The 12,861-nt window shown below is 41.0% G+C and overlaps 1 protein-coding gene across 1 annotated transcript in view; it reads left to right on the top strand.

Moving 5' to 3' along the window:
* EPAS1 (endothelial PAS domain protein 1) overlaps window positions 1-12,861 on the top strand; it is a 78,547-nt gene that overhangs the window by 40,757 nt on the left and 24,929 nt on the right. The window contains exons 2-4 of the mRNA XM_032102807.1: window positions 1,321-1,511; window positions 11,696-11,847; window positions 12,433-12,517. Coding sequence (XP_031958698.1) covers window positions 1,321-1,511; window positions 11,696-11,847; window positions 12,433-12,517 — 428 coding nt within the window. The remainder of the gene's footprint in view (window positions 1-1,320; window positions 1,512-11,695; window positions 11,848-12,432; window positions 12,518-12,861) is intronic.

The following is a 12,861-nucleotide window of genomic DNA, read 5'->3' as shown; positions in this document are numbered from 1 at the left end:
GGGTGGGGTTTTTTGGTGGATCCATTTTTAGTTTACAGGCTCATTATTTTATATTGATGTTGGAAAAAACAAGTTAAAAGCTGCTTCATTTTTGGGAGCCTCGCGAATGGAGAGAGGTGCTGCTGGTGATTCTAGAAGTGAATGTGCAGCCAAAACAGCAAAAACAGTGGAAACATTCTACTTAGCACCCTGTTCTGTGCTCATTCAGGTGGCACTGGTGGACTGTTGCAGGAGTCAGCCTGAAAAGAAATGTATTTTGTGTTGGTGTGACTGCAATCCTCAACTGCGAAACCTCAACTCATGCAAGTGTAGGAACTTGTAGTATCAGCAGAGCTACGTGGGGTTGAAAAGGCTCATGGTTTTAAATGGATTCAGATGCTTCATGTTCTGAAATAAGAATTGTACTTCATTAAAGAACGTTAGAGTCAGTAGAGTTCGCTCTTAAAATGCTCTATCCCAGAACCATTATAAATGTATTCCTTGCGTTTCTCACATGTTAAATTTAGCTTTATGTCCCTTGGTGGCTTAATTTTGCATACTTGCTTCATAAAATGTCTTCCCCTTTGTTATTTCCTGCTCTTCTGTTCTCTGTGGAGTTTGAAGGAGGTTGGCTCTATTGGTCATGTTATTTTACTCACGAAAGGATCTATTTTCATAGACAATGGAGAGATGGTGATTTATTAGAACAGCTTCTCCAAAGAAGGGCTATCTTGCAAGCAACAGCATTTTCCTCTTTGTACCCTTCATGGTCAAGGAAAGATGGCTTTCTGGACGAGTTTTGGATTAAGAGCTGAGACAGTTCTATAGACTAACACAATTCGATACTCTACTACTACTTTTATTTTAATGTGGAGTGCAGCCATTGAAACTTCACAACATTGTTGTATCTATGACACAGCCGTATTCACTGTAATTATTCTAACTTTAAAATGGACTACCACCTCATCCCAGAGTAAGTAAATTTAGATTGAACAAACAAAAAAATTATTTTTAATGCATCCTGAATCCCAGAAATAATATTTTACAATTTCATTTTGAATTTCCTGCCTAAGGCAGATCTCAATCCTGTTACATTGCATGGGGATTCAGGGTGTTCAAAGGCTGACCCATGTACAATCAGAGCCCTTTCCAGCTGTGGCAGTCATCTCCTAATTCCCATTTAAAGGGCACAAATGGGTATTAAAGTCTGGCCAATTGATTTCAAACACTTGACAGAATGGTATCTTCTCATTACTGAGAAGATACACTCTTGTAAATGCCTCTCAAGTTGTGAACTGCATTTCAAGAAATGCTTTTTCCTTTCTTTTCTTTACCTGTCAGGAGCAGTTCTGAACGGAGGAAGGAGAAATCAAGAGATGCAGCAAGATGCAGAAGAAGCAAAGAGACTGAGGTTTTCTATGAACTGGCACACGAGCTGCCCCTGCCCCACAACATCAGTTCCCACCTGGATAAGGCCTCCATAATGCGCCTGGCAATCAGTTTCCTACGGACTCATAAGCTTTTGTCTTCAGGTAAGATCTGGCTAAAAGAAGTCAGTTGTCAGGCTGGCTGATGGCAGCTTGGCAAGATTATGCATGCTCTTCTCTGACTAGAGGGTTACCACAATAACAATTAGTGCAGGTTTTTTTGCATCTCTAAAAACCCTCTGAGAACTCTTGAATGTGGTTTATTAATCTCGGTTATGAGACTTTGAGCTTTTAAGAGTTTTATCAGAATTCAAATGCATGCCTTAAGCTTCCATGCTGAAACAAATAACTTTTGATTTGGCGTGGCAAGCGTGTTTGTGCCTGCACATTCAAACAGCAGCTGGGACGCTCTGAAGGTCCAATACTTTGTTTGAAAGGAGTAATCGTGCTATCCACTGGCAATGAGTAGGTTGTTTAAATGGTAGGTTGTTTAAAACTAGCTACACTAAGATAGCTAAAACAACTTCTAAATACTTGATGTGAATGGATTCTACACAATCAGAGCCTTGCTCACGTTGGACTAGTAGGAAATGCAAACAAGCATAATATTTATAGCCTGTGAAAACTGGTAAAATTAGGAATATTCTTATTTTGCCCCTATATTTGAATAAGCACTTTGATGGAAATATATGGCTTGAGTAGCCTGTAAGATCAATGAAAATAACTGATGCTTCCAGAACTTTCACACGGTGACCTACAAGTGTTGAGAATACATTAACACAACAATGCCTGCGTTGTTTGTGAATGGTAAACCCAAAATTTTGTCTTTTCCTTCATTAATGGCAGGACTCCCAATAAGGTCACAACTGCACTTCCTCTCCTCAGAAAAGTTGAGTCATACGAGAGCAATTACTTTAATAAATGTTATTAGGAAGCGTCCCATTTTGTGGTTGGATTTGGTTAGTCTGAAAGATATCGCAAATTTAATTCTGCTTCTGTGTGCTCTGTAATTTCTTGTAGCACTTTTGGCTTTTGCTGAAGCCTGCTGTATAAAATGTAGGTATTTTCATCTTAGCTTATAGAATGTGATTTTATCGTGTACTTCTGTGAAAGAGAAGTTTATTTGCTGAACAGTGTTTGGAAATCATCTCTGATTTTGTCATGTAACTAATACTTGAAGTTGCGTAAATAGGTAAATGTTCTTAAACAAAGCCAGTTTGTTAGTAACTTTCTCATAAAAACACAGCCTCAGCTCTTCAAATATTTATATGGCATGAACTAGAGACTGACACAGCATAGGAAAAGTAAACTTCTGAAAGGCTGTAACCGATAATATAAGTAATGTGCGTGCCTGTGAAAATTGACATGAAATAGTCGGATGCAGTCATCATCAGAAAAATACCTTTGCTTACCTGCTAAGACTAAAGTGAACTTTTCAAATGAATTTACATTCCTCAGTGAGGAAAGAATCTACTGATTAAAACATTTGTTTTGATGGTTCTATAGTGCTAAGGCTTAGACTCATTATTTGATGAGATTTGATAACAATTCAGTACACATGTATAATATTCATACATACACGTAAAGATATGATATATCTGAGTGGTATTTCTGTGACAGTGTTTGAAAAACAATGTGATTCATGTAGATAATTTAAATTTTCTTCAAGTACCACCAGTACCCAGCAGCAGAAAAGAATCTGGACATAAAATCTTACAGAAGCGACAGGCTGTGCTCTAATATTTCATGCTTTCTTTGTATTAGTTATTTGCTTAGCCTTTAATCTGATGGCCTCACTTCCTCAGTCTAAATATTAATTTGGAGTAAGTCCTCTCATGAAAATTTGTGTTGTTAGTTAAATGCAGATTTGTCCGTGGCTGCATCTTTAGACACCAGAGGCGCAGGTAAGGGTTTCAAAATCTTACATACTTATATTCTGAGGAACTGAACTTAAGGAACTGTAAAAGGACATATTTTCTGGAAGATTTGGGTATTATTTTCTGATAATGAAAATACGTTAAAATTAAAGAATCAAGTCAGAAAACCTTGCCTGCTGCTCATCTACTATTCTGAGTACAGCTAACATATAAATTAAATTTCCTGTCTTTGTGGACTTCTGAATAATGTCAGTCTTTATAAGGACACTGGCTTTCACTAGAAGGCCATCCAATGTAATTCAGAGTGGTAGGTTTTGATGCAGCTGGAGGCTCACGGATCAAGAGGTTTGCTGCTCATCCTGTTTTGACAAGTGTGAAGCAAGATGGATAATGGGCTTGGGCGATGTTTGTGCTGGTTCTGTTCTTGCTTCTGCTTTGGACCCTTTCTGAGCCCCAAGCAAAGCTGCAGCAAAGGTTTCATGTGCATGTTCAGCAGCTTGGAATTTGACCATAAATTTCCTGTTGCATTTGAGAAGTCTGATTTGACTGACAGGGAGCATGGGGGACACTGTCATCTCTTGATGGATGAACTGGGAAATGGGGAGGTGAAAGTGCATGAGAAGCAAATGCCCACCTCAGCCTGCAAATTCCCTCTTTGCTTTATGTTGTCTTTATTGAAATGGTTTTGATTATTTGGGCTGGACACCTACTGTAAACTGGAGTTAAGTGAGAGTATGTTTCTTGTTTCTAATTTCGTCTATCAAAACCTACTAGCACACCATATTTTATTTTGTATTACTGTTTGTGGGCATGATTCTCAAACACATCACACATCTCTCTGTTTCAAGGCAATTTTGCCTGAAGCACAGAGAACAAGGCCTTTCCCAGGACTGTACCCTCATCTTTCTGCAAGCTGATGCTCCAGGTGGGATTTTGGAGATGGCTGTAGGCAACTTGTGAGTCTCGCTCCACTGGCTTTGAGTGTCTCATGCCCTTTCCTATTATTCCCTGAGTTGGAATAGGGCTTTTCACTTGTGTAACTTGGGCTGTTTTGTTAGCTGTGTCTGCATAGTGATCATTTATCTGTTGGGAAGCCAAGACCTAGGGAAATCTATGCCCACATTCTTCCAGCAGGTGAATGGCAGAGCCTCTGAATCTGAGCCCTCATTGAAAGCTCTCCCGCTACGTGCCTTGAAAAATCCCGACTTCTGGATTGCAGAGTGCACGTCTCCTGCAGGCGTTGCAGGGCCCGAGCTTGGCCCTTGTATCCTATCATAATAGGAAATAGCTGGTTGTATATCTCAGAGTTCAAAAGGGTAAAAAATACCAGGTTTTGCTTTATAAAAGTTGCTGCTTTACTTAGTAACACGTTTCCCTTTGATTTTCACAGTAGGCAATTCTGTGTGGGAATGTTGGAGAGGAAGCCTTTAACATTTAGAAATGCAGGCTGTTCGTCTGACGGCCTGATTGAGATTAGTATCACAGGAAGCAAACTGAAACAATAGCTTTATAATACTGTTTCCATGTTGTGCACAGAACAGTACACAGTATAATTGGAATGCTAAGTAGAAATATTTAATTATGATCATCTTAAATATTTTTCAAGATGTCTCCTAATTCTGTTGGCATAGTACATTTTTGCCATTGTCACATTCAAATGTTTGGGATAAATTTAGACCTGATCTTTGTTCATTTCAAGTAAAGGTTTTGATCCCGTAAAGTTGCTGCTGAAAATAGGCATTCTGATGCTTATCAGTAGTAGAGCTTTTGGAGTTGGGATCTTATGTCCTTTAGTTTACTCAGAAAAACTGTTAGCAGTACTCTTTCCATGTTATTTTCTAGTATAGCTAGTAAGTAAGGCTAATGCTTTTGGGGGAGCTAATAGATGGCAAAAGAGAAATAATACCTTTTGCTTAAGAATGGCTGCCTTGGTTAACAGCTAGCATTGTGATAGTTGCTGTGGCTGCCTCAGAATATTCTCTTTTTGTCTGAATATGAGGAGGAGAATCCATTTTAGGAAGCCTGTATGTGCAGTGCCAATAACTTTAAGTGTTTATTTGAAGCATGCTGATGCTAAAGGTGTTACAGGAACCAGAACTCTTTAGTACGGTGAGTTTCTCTGTGCCGGGACTACAGACTTTTTAATCAGGCTAATCAGGCCAACACAATTTTATTGGCTTGCCTTAATCCCATCCTGTTGTGTGGTCACCTGGGTGTCTTTTCTGTGCAGAAATCCAGCAAAGGAAACTGGCTGGGAGTTGCTCTTGTGTAGGCAGACAGCAGCAGAAATGGGGAGGGAACAGGGATGCAGACAGGAAGTTGTTTGGGAGAAGGGAGGCCACAAGGAAGCCAGTGTGAAGTTGTTTCAAGGGAGGGAGACAACAGAGCCGGAAAGCCAGCAGGGAGCAGAAGGGGAAAAAATAGCTTTTCTCTGGGCTTTTAAGGGAGAGGACAGACTGTAGGGAGAAATGATGTGGGCATTGTTTTTGAATGTCTGGACAAGCTGCATCTAATGTCAGACCATTGTGGCATAAAACAGTGCTTTAAAAATAGCATGTCTACTTGGTTGCTTTTATTAAATTGGAAAAATAGTTTTATGCCAACCATGCTGCTAGGAATGAGAGTGAGCTGGGTGCTGAATGCTTCAGCTGCTTGAAGTGATGTCCCTTTTCAGGGAAGGTGCACCCAAAGGTCCTATGGGACTCAAAGCCTGGTCTGATGGGGTGCTGTATTCCCACCATTCAACACTGATGGCTGCAGGACTCCAGCAAGTTCCTGGGAGCAGCATCTGAATGATTTGGCTAGATACAAACTCTGCAATCAAAACAACACTAACATAAGTGTTTTCTTTATCCAAGATTGCTTGTGCACTTGGAGATAAGAGCCCTTCAGGAAGCTTCAAGTTTAAGAGTAGCTTTTTCTTGATGTATCTAAATTGAAAGCTTTTATTGAACACATTGAAAATATCCCCTTGAACAGGATGTACTGCCCTGTCAAGACAGAAAAAAAGGGGGAAAAAAATCAGTCACTCTCCTTTGATGGAAAACAAGAAACCAGGAAGAGACAAGTCTGTCTCAAAGCTGCTCTCTCTGATGCAGGATGAAGCTGCTGTTAGATCTTCCCTAACTTTTGCCTGCTGGCATCAGGCAGTTTTTACAACCCTCCTCTGGAGTGGCAGCTGTAGCTTGGTATCTGTTATGCACAACATGTAAGCAACTTACTGGTACTTACAGGAACCAGGACAAGAGACAAAGCCAGGAAAATTCTGTGCAGGTGAGGATGTGACCTCCAGTAGAAACACATTTTATCATTGTCTACCTCTGAACAGACCAAAAAGACCCTTTTGAGTCAGATCAAAGGTGTTGAGAGGAGTTATAGGCTGTTTGCTAGGAGGTTGTTTATACCTGCGCAGTTATTTCTTGTAAGGAGCAGCCTGATTTTTGAGCCTTCAGACTTGTTCCAAGAGGTTAGACTGAAGGAAATGAGCAAGCATCTACGGAAAAAGTGTTCTTAAACTTGGGAACAGTGCACATCCTGACAGTGAGAATTAATCAAAGCTTGTTTACAAAAGTTATTTTTAGCATAAAAGGTTATCATAAACACTGCAATAACCATTTGCTGTTACAGTTCAAAGTTTCTTGTCAATGAATAAATTCTGTTTGGTGGTTAGAAAATTTGTCAAAATAAATACTTACCAAAATTTAATACAGACTGAGACATGGACTGAAAAATACTGTATCAAAATTCAATGCAGTAAGAAATGCTGCCTTGGGGCAAAGTGAACAGTGGATGACCCAGCAAATGTTAGGACATGGGACACTGTTGCTCTGTTCCTGGTTCTCCTGTAGCTCTGACAGTCACCCCAGGAAGGCCATGGCAGTTTTATGAGGCTTTTTTACAGGTTTCAACATCTCCCAATCTCACCTAGACAGGGATTCTCCTCCTGTATAGGCTTCCCAGTGTTAAATGAACACAATCTTGGCTGGGCTCCATCAATCTAGCTATAGTATGAACAACAATATTACAGCGCTTCATTCTGCTGAATGTGCTGTTAATTTAAACTGGCATATTTGCAGTACAGTCTCCCTGCTACACTGTCATGAGAGACTCCTATTAGTTGAGGGGAGGTGGAAAAAGTTGTAGAAAAAAACCAGACACACATCTTTATTTCAAAATTTAGCTAGAAGCTATTTTGAAATGCAATGCTAACAAAGAAAAATTTTTAAAAAATTAAAAAAAAAAAACCACCCTAAAAATCAGTATAAACTGAGTCCCACTGTTACCTTTCTTGAAGATGTGCAAAAACCTGGCAAGTGTGCATGAGGTGCTGCTCTCTGAATAAAGTGACCTCAGACCTACTGGAAACCAAAGGTTGAAGTTCTGCTCTCACCTCCTCATGCTAACTTCGCACTTCCATTTGGTCCCAGCTTTCTCAAATATTTTCCATCTGAAGCTGAATTTTCTTATGTTTGTGCTCCAGTTCAGCCCCAAGGTAAATAAATGAAGACAATTTAAAGCAAAGTGAAACACAATAGGGATTTCAGGGAGGAGCTTGCAGTAGCCATGCCATTATTTGTTTTGCATCTGCAAAATAGATTCCTTCTAAAGCAAACCAGATTTTTGCTAGTGGCAATGACTGAATTGCTTCTGAGGTATCACTCTCCTAAAGTGTATATATCCTCTGAGTATTAGTAGCTAGTGCTTTCCACAGGAGAAAGGGAACGTGCTCTAGTGCTGACACTGCACCCATAGGAGGGACTCCTATTTATTATTTATATTACTATAATTATACCGAGTTACCTGATACAGGGCATACCAGAGCCGCCACAGTGCAGCCCAGCACATTTCTTTGCTGCAGACCAAGGATCCTCAGGTAGCTGATCTGCTTCAGCGGGTTAGCACAGACGACACCTTCTGGGACTCTGTGTTTGCAGCCACCGCAAAGAACCGGGAAACAGTCGGAGACACGAGCACCTTTGGTGTGTCCCCCAGTGCTGCAGCTGCACTGGGTAGGCTGCTGGGGGCTGCTTACAGGGGACAGGCAAGGAATTAGATGGGCAGCAGAGTGGCTCTGGAGGTACTTGGCACCCACCTTTATGTGCCTCATAGCGCCTGCAGTTTCCTCAGCTTTGAAACGTGAGCACGCCCTATTAAGTACTACAAGAAACCCGTATCTGCCAGCTCCCCTTTCCTGCTGCAGCCAAGCTGCTGAGGAGAAAGGAGGGGGTGCAGTGGGGTTTATTGAGTTACCAGGGAGGCTGGAGTGTGTCTGCAAAACACCTTGGTTGTGCTTTTGGGTTAGGTTAGATGGGGTGCACAGCAGCACAAACAATGATCTCTCCCCTCCTCCCCATCCACATCACAGATGCCTCCAGCTGGACAAAGATAATTTTAATAGAAACAGTTGAACTCTGATCCCACAAACCCCGGTAACTACATGCTTTAAAGCTGACTATATCTTTAAGTGCTGTGCTCAGCTCGGACCTTAAGGGTTTGAACCTGCAGCCCTGATGTGAGTGATCCATGTCCTCTGTGTGTGTTTGTATAAGTAATATAATTTATATACATGGAAAAGCAAACTCAATCATCTGATAATACAAGTAAAGTGTTTGTCTTTCACTGTTGGAGGCATTTAAGAATACAAATGCTTTGAATAGCCTTCCTGCCTTTGAATGGTCATGTTTTGTTAATGCAAACTTAATGAGCTGGGAAAAAAAAATGGAAAGGAGGGTCTGGGGTTAGAGCTGAAAAGTCATTTTTTCTCTGAACCCACACTTGGCTGATTGTCTTGGGCTATAGCCATGATCCCTGCTGAATAAACCATTTGTTTGCTTCCGGAAAAGTAAAAAAAGACCCTTGACATTCTTTACGCAGTAGAAACAAGCTTGGGAGCAGATGGTCACTTACCTCTTTTTTTTTTTTTTTTTTTTTTTTTTCCTTCCCTAAATGTCATTTTGGTCAAAGTGCATACTATTCAAATATATTATTGTGTATTTTCTGTATTTTAAATGCTAGTCCTGATGTAATTTCCTGAAGTCATTTGCTTTGTACTGAGGAGGAACTGGCCCTTGCATGTGTAGCCAGAATTGCAGTGCAGGGACGTGAAATGATAAATCCCCAGCCTGTGCTGGCCATCCCTGGAGAGTGTCCTTTCTTCCCTGCTACTAAACAGTCTTGTTGAGAGGCAAAGGGTGATAAACCAAGTGCTCCCCATGGCTCTGGGGCCGAGTCCATTTCTTCCCTTGTTTGCACGATGCGTGATGGGCTGCTGCGGGGAGGGATATTGAGAAGCAGGAGGATGCAGCAGCCAGCATCATTTTTGTCACCCTTCATCTGTTCCAAACAGTGCTCGGTGGGCTCTGCATTGCAGAAGCTCATCCCTCTTGGTTCACTTGCAGTCCATCCTCAGGCACTAGCAGATGCAGTTCCAGGAGCTGCATAGATCAAACTTATCCTTTAATCATCACTCATTAGGACTTCAAAGTACAAACTGCATTAGTTTGGCTCAACCTCTTCCCTATTCAAAAAAGTAACAAACCCAAACCATATAATGTTTTACAAAGCTTTGCTCTATTCCTGCTTCTAGACTTCTTGCAAAATGAGTATTTCAACAAGAAACATGAAGGAAAGTGATCAGTGTGCTGTTTCATTGAGGAAAAGAACAAAAATGAATTAGTTTTGTCAAGTGCTAAGAGTATGTACCACAGAACAAACTGTAAGCTGAAATTGCAACATTAAACCAACAAGGAAGAGCATCTTCTCCAAGAAACTTGTTTGTGTCCCACTGTTCTTGCGAGTAAGGCTGATGCAATTATGGTTGGAGCCTCTGGACAGCAAAACTGGTGGTGGGCCCAGCCTCGAGCCTGTGCCACGAGGAAAGGGCACAGAAAGCAGAATTGTTTCAGCTCTTCTCCCATCATCCTTGTTGCCATGGGCTCTAGGGCAGCTTTGATCTAGATGAGACTTACTCATGGCCTTATATCTTGAAGTTGGTTATTCCTTATTCTGAGACAATTAGGTGGGGTTTTGTTCTTCATTTACCTGCTTTTTCCCTTCAAAATCAGAGCTTTACTATGACATTTGCAATGACTGATCACAAATGAGCAGGCTAACTGACAAAACTGTAAAGATAAGCTCATCAGAGCATCTCTGAGGTACACAGACCAGATACAATATCTCTAAGTGGTTTTGTAAAAAATTATTCCAGAAGTTTCACATAAAACATATCAAGTAATTATTGGGCTGGCTCCTACACAGAAGTTTTTCAATGCTAGTTGTCTGCACGTCATTCCCTGACAGCTTATTACTCATGGAACTGAGACATGCTTAAAAGCATAGAAGGGAAATGGGCATTTATGTGACTGGCAGCAGAAGGAGCAGTGCCTTTCCCCTCCCTCCCTGCCTGCAGTTTTGCCACGTGTCACCTCCCATGGCACAAGATGGGCTGTGTGGAGCACACATGACGAGGGCATCGTGGTGCCATCAGCTGTCGCTACACTGCAGCCCAAAGGTACCAGAAAAATGTGTAACCAAAAAAAAAAAAAAAAAAGCTGTAATAAACATTCTAGCACGGCCTTAGATTTCAGCTGGACAGTGGCATGTCTTTCCCAAAAATGAGTAAGATGCACTGGGCTCATGAATCTGCACAGGCAGACATCTGGGACATAAGCAGAGTCTGAGGCTCTCCTTGCAGGACAGAGGAAGTGGGGGTGGATGACAAAGCTTGTCAGAGTTTGGTGGAGTGGAGCATAGGAGGTTCTAATGTCTGCAGATGAAAAAGCAGGTATCAGTGGGATGGATCTGTGGTTTTCTGAGGAATACTGAGATTTATGGGATGACAAAAAGATTCACCCAAAATGACTTCAAGGGAGCAGTTTCCTACTTTTTCTACTCAAAGTAGTGTTAACAGATGTGTCTGTACTGAGTGAAGAGGTCTATTTAGACATGCTTTGTAGGAGCTATGTTTGAACTTCTTAGAAAGCCTGACCTGATGGAAGAGTCCCGTTAGATGTAAGGGATGCACAGATTTATGTACCTTCTGTGAGATTTGCCCTCTATCTTGTGCCTCCTGTTAGGAGGTACAAATGTTGCATGTGGCCAAGAGAACGTGCACAAAGAAGATGCACTTCAGTGCCTGAGTCTGTAGGTGTTAGTGACTGAAAGCACATCTTGCAGAAACATGGTAAAGGTGAAGAGAGGATCTTGCATTTGCCAAAACATTTTGAAAATTATCTCCTGCCTTTCTAGTGATAAGGGTATCCCTTTCATATACTGTTCAGAAGGCCCCACCAGAAGGGGTTTGTTGAAAGGAAATTTTAACAGTAGAAATTCTGTAACCAGATGTGCTTGCATTGCAGAAGGCTGGCTGGGGTGCTGAAGGCTTTAAATGCTTTTTTTGCTTTTTTTTCTCAGTATGTGCTGACAATGAGAATGAACTAGAGGCAGACCAGCAGATGGACAACTTGTACCTGAAAGCTTTGGAGGGATTTATTGCCGTGGTGACACAGGATGGAGACATGATCTTTCTGTCAGAGAATGTCAACAAATATATGGGTCTTACCCAGGTAACTTGTTCCCTTGTGCTTTCCTCTTTGTGATACAGTTCATAGAAACAATTCTTATGCCTAAATGCAGAAAACCCATCTGTGTGTCACTGCAAAGAAGACTGGAAATAAAATGTCTTCTTTCTCAGGCAGGTACCCTGCACAGCAGACAACACGGGTTGGAGGTTCCCTCTCCCTTCCTACCAAGTTGTAGTGTCTTTGGTGACTGCAAAGTTGCCTTCCTAGATATTACTGGGGAGAAGAGAAGGCATTTATTCCACTTGTGCCTTAGACTATGGGACAGAGCTCTTTTGGGTCCCCCTTTTTCTGCTTTGTGGATTGGGAGTTTTCTCCTGTGTTGAAAATAGCAAGTGGTGTTGACTGTTAACTGCACTGTGCAAATTCAAAGATAAGAGAGTTGTTCTGGGGAGAAAATGAGGAGTTATGCATAGGATAAACAAAGGGAGGGTCGTGGGATTTGTGCCCGTGAGCATCCTGTTGATGCACTTAGTTCTAGTGACCAGTTTCATTTGAATTGTATTTAAAAACAGATAAATACTTTCAATTGCTCTGATGTGGCTAAGTGTAGCTCTTACTTCTACACAGGTGGAACTCACTGGACACAGCATTTTTGACTTCACTCATCCATGTGACCATGAAGAAATTCGAGAGAATCTGAGTCTGAAAAATGGTAATAATGAAAATACAGAAGTCCCGGCTTGCTTTTGAAATAACCAAATGAAGTAAATGGCTAGTAGAGATCTGTTAGTCATGGTAAAGGGAATTTTCAGTAATCATTAAGTGTTATTCAATGCTTTGCAGATTTGTTTTGTTTTGCCAAATATTTTTAAAATATGATATTACTAAGGAATTGTCTGTTTAGTATTTTCCTTCCATCAAGTTTAGATGGGTATAATGTTTTCAACTGTCATTCTTTGGAAAGTTTTATGTGCTGCAAGCTAAAACATAAGTTTAAAACGCACAAAGTCCTATTTACATTGTACTTAAAGTTTTAGGTCTGAGCTCTACTAACTG

This window comes from Corvus moneduloides, chromosome 3, assembly GCF_009650955.1.
Source record: "Corvus moneduloides isolate bCorMon1 chromosome 3, bCorMon1.pri, whole genome shotgun sequence".
Taxonomy (NCBI): Eukaryota; Metazoa; Chordata; class Aves; order Passeriformes; family Corvidae; genus Corvus; species Corvus moneduloides.
Note: the sequence above shows the minus strand (reverse complement) of the source record. Positions and strands in the feature narration are given on the sequence as shown.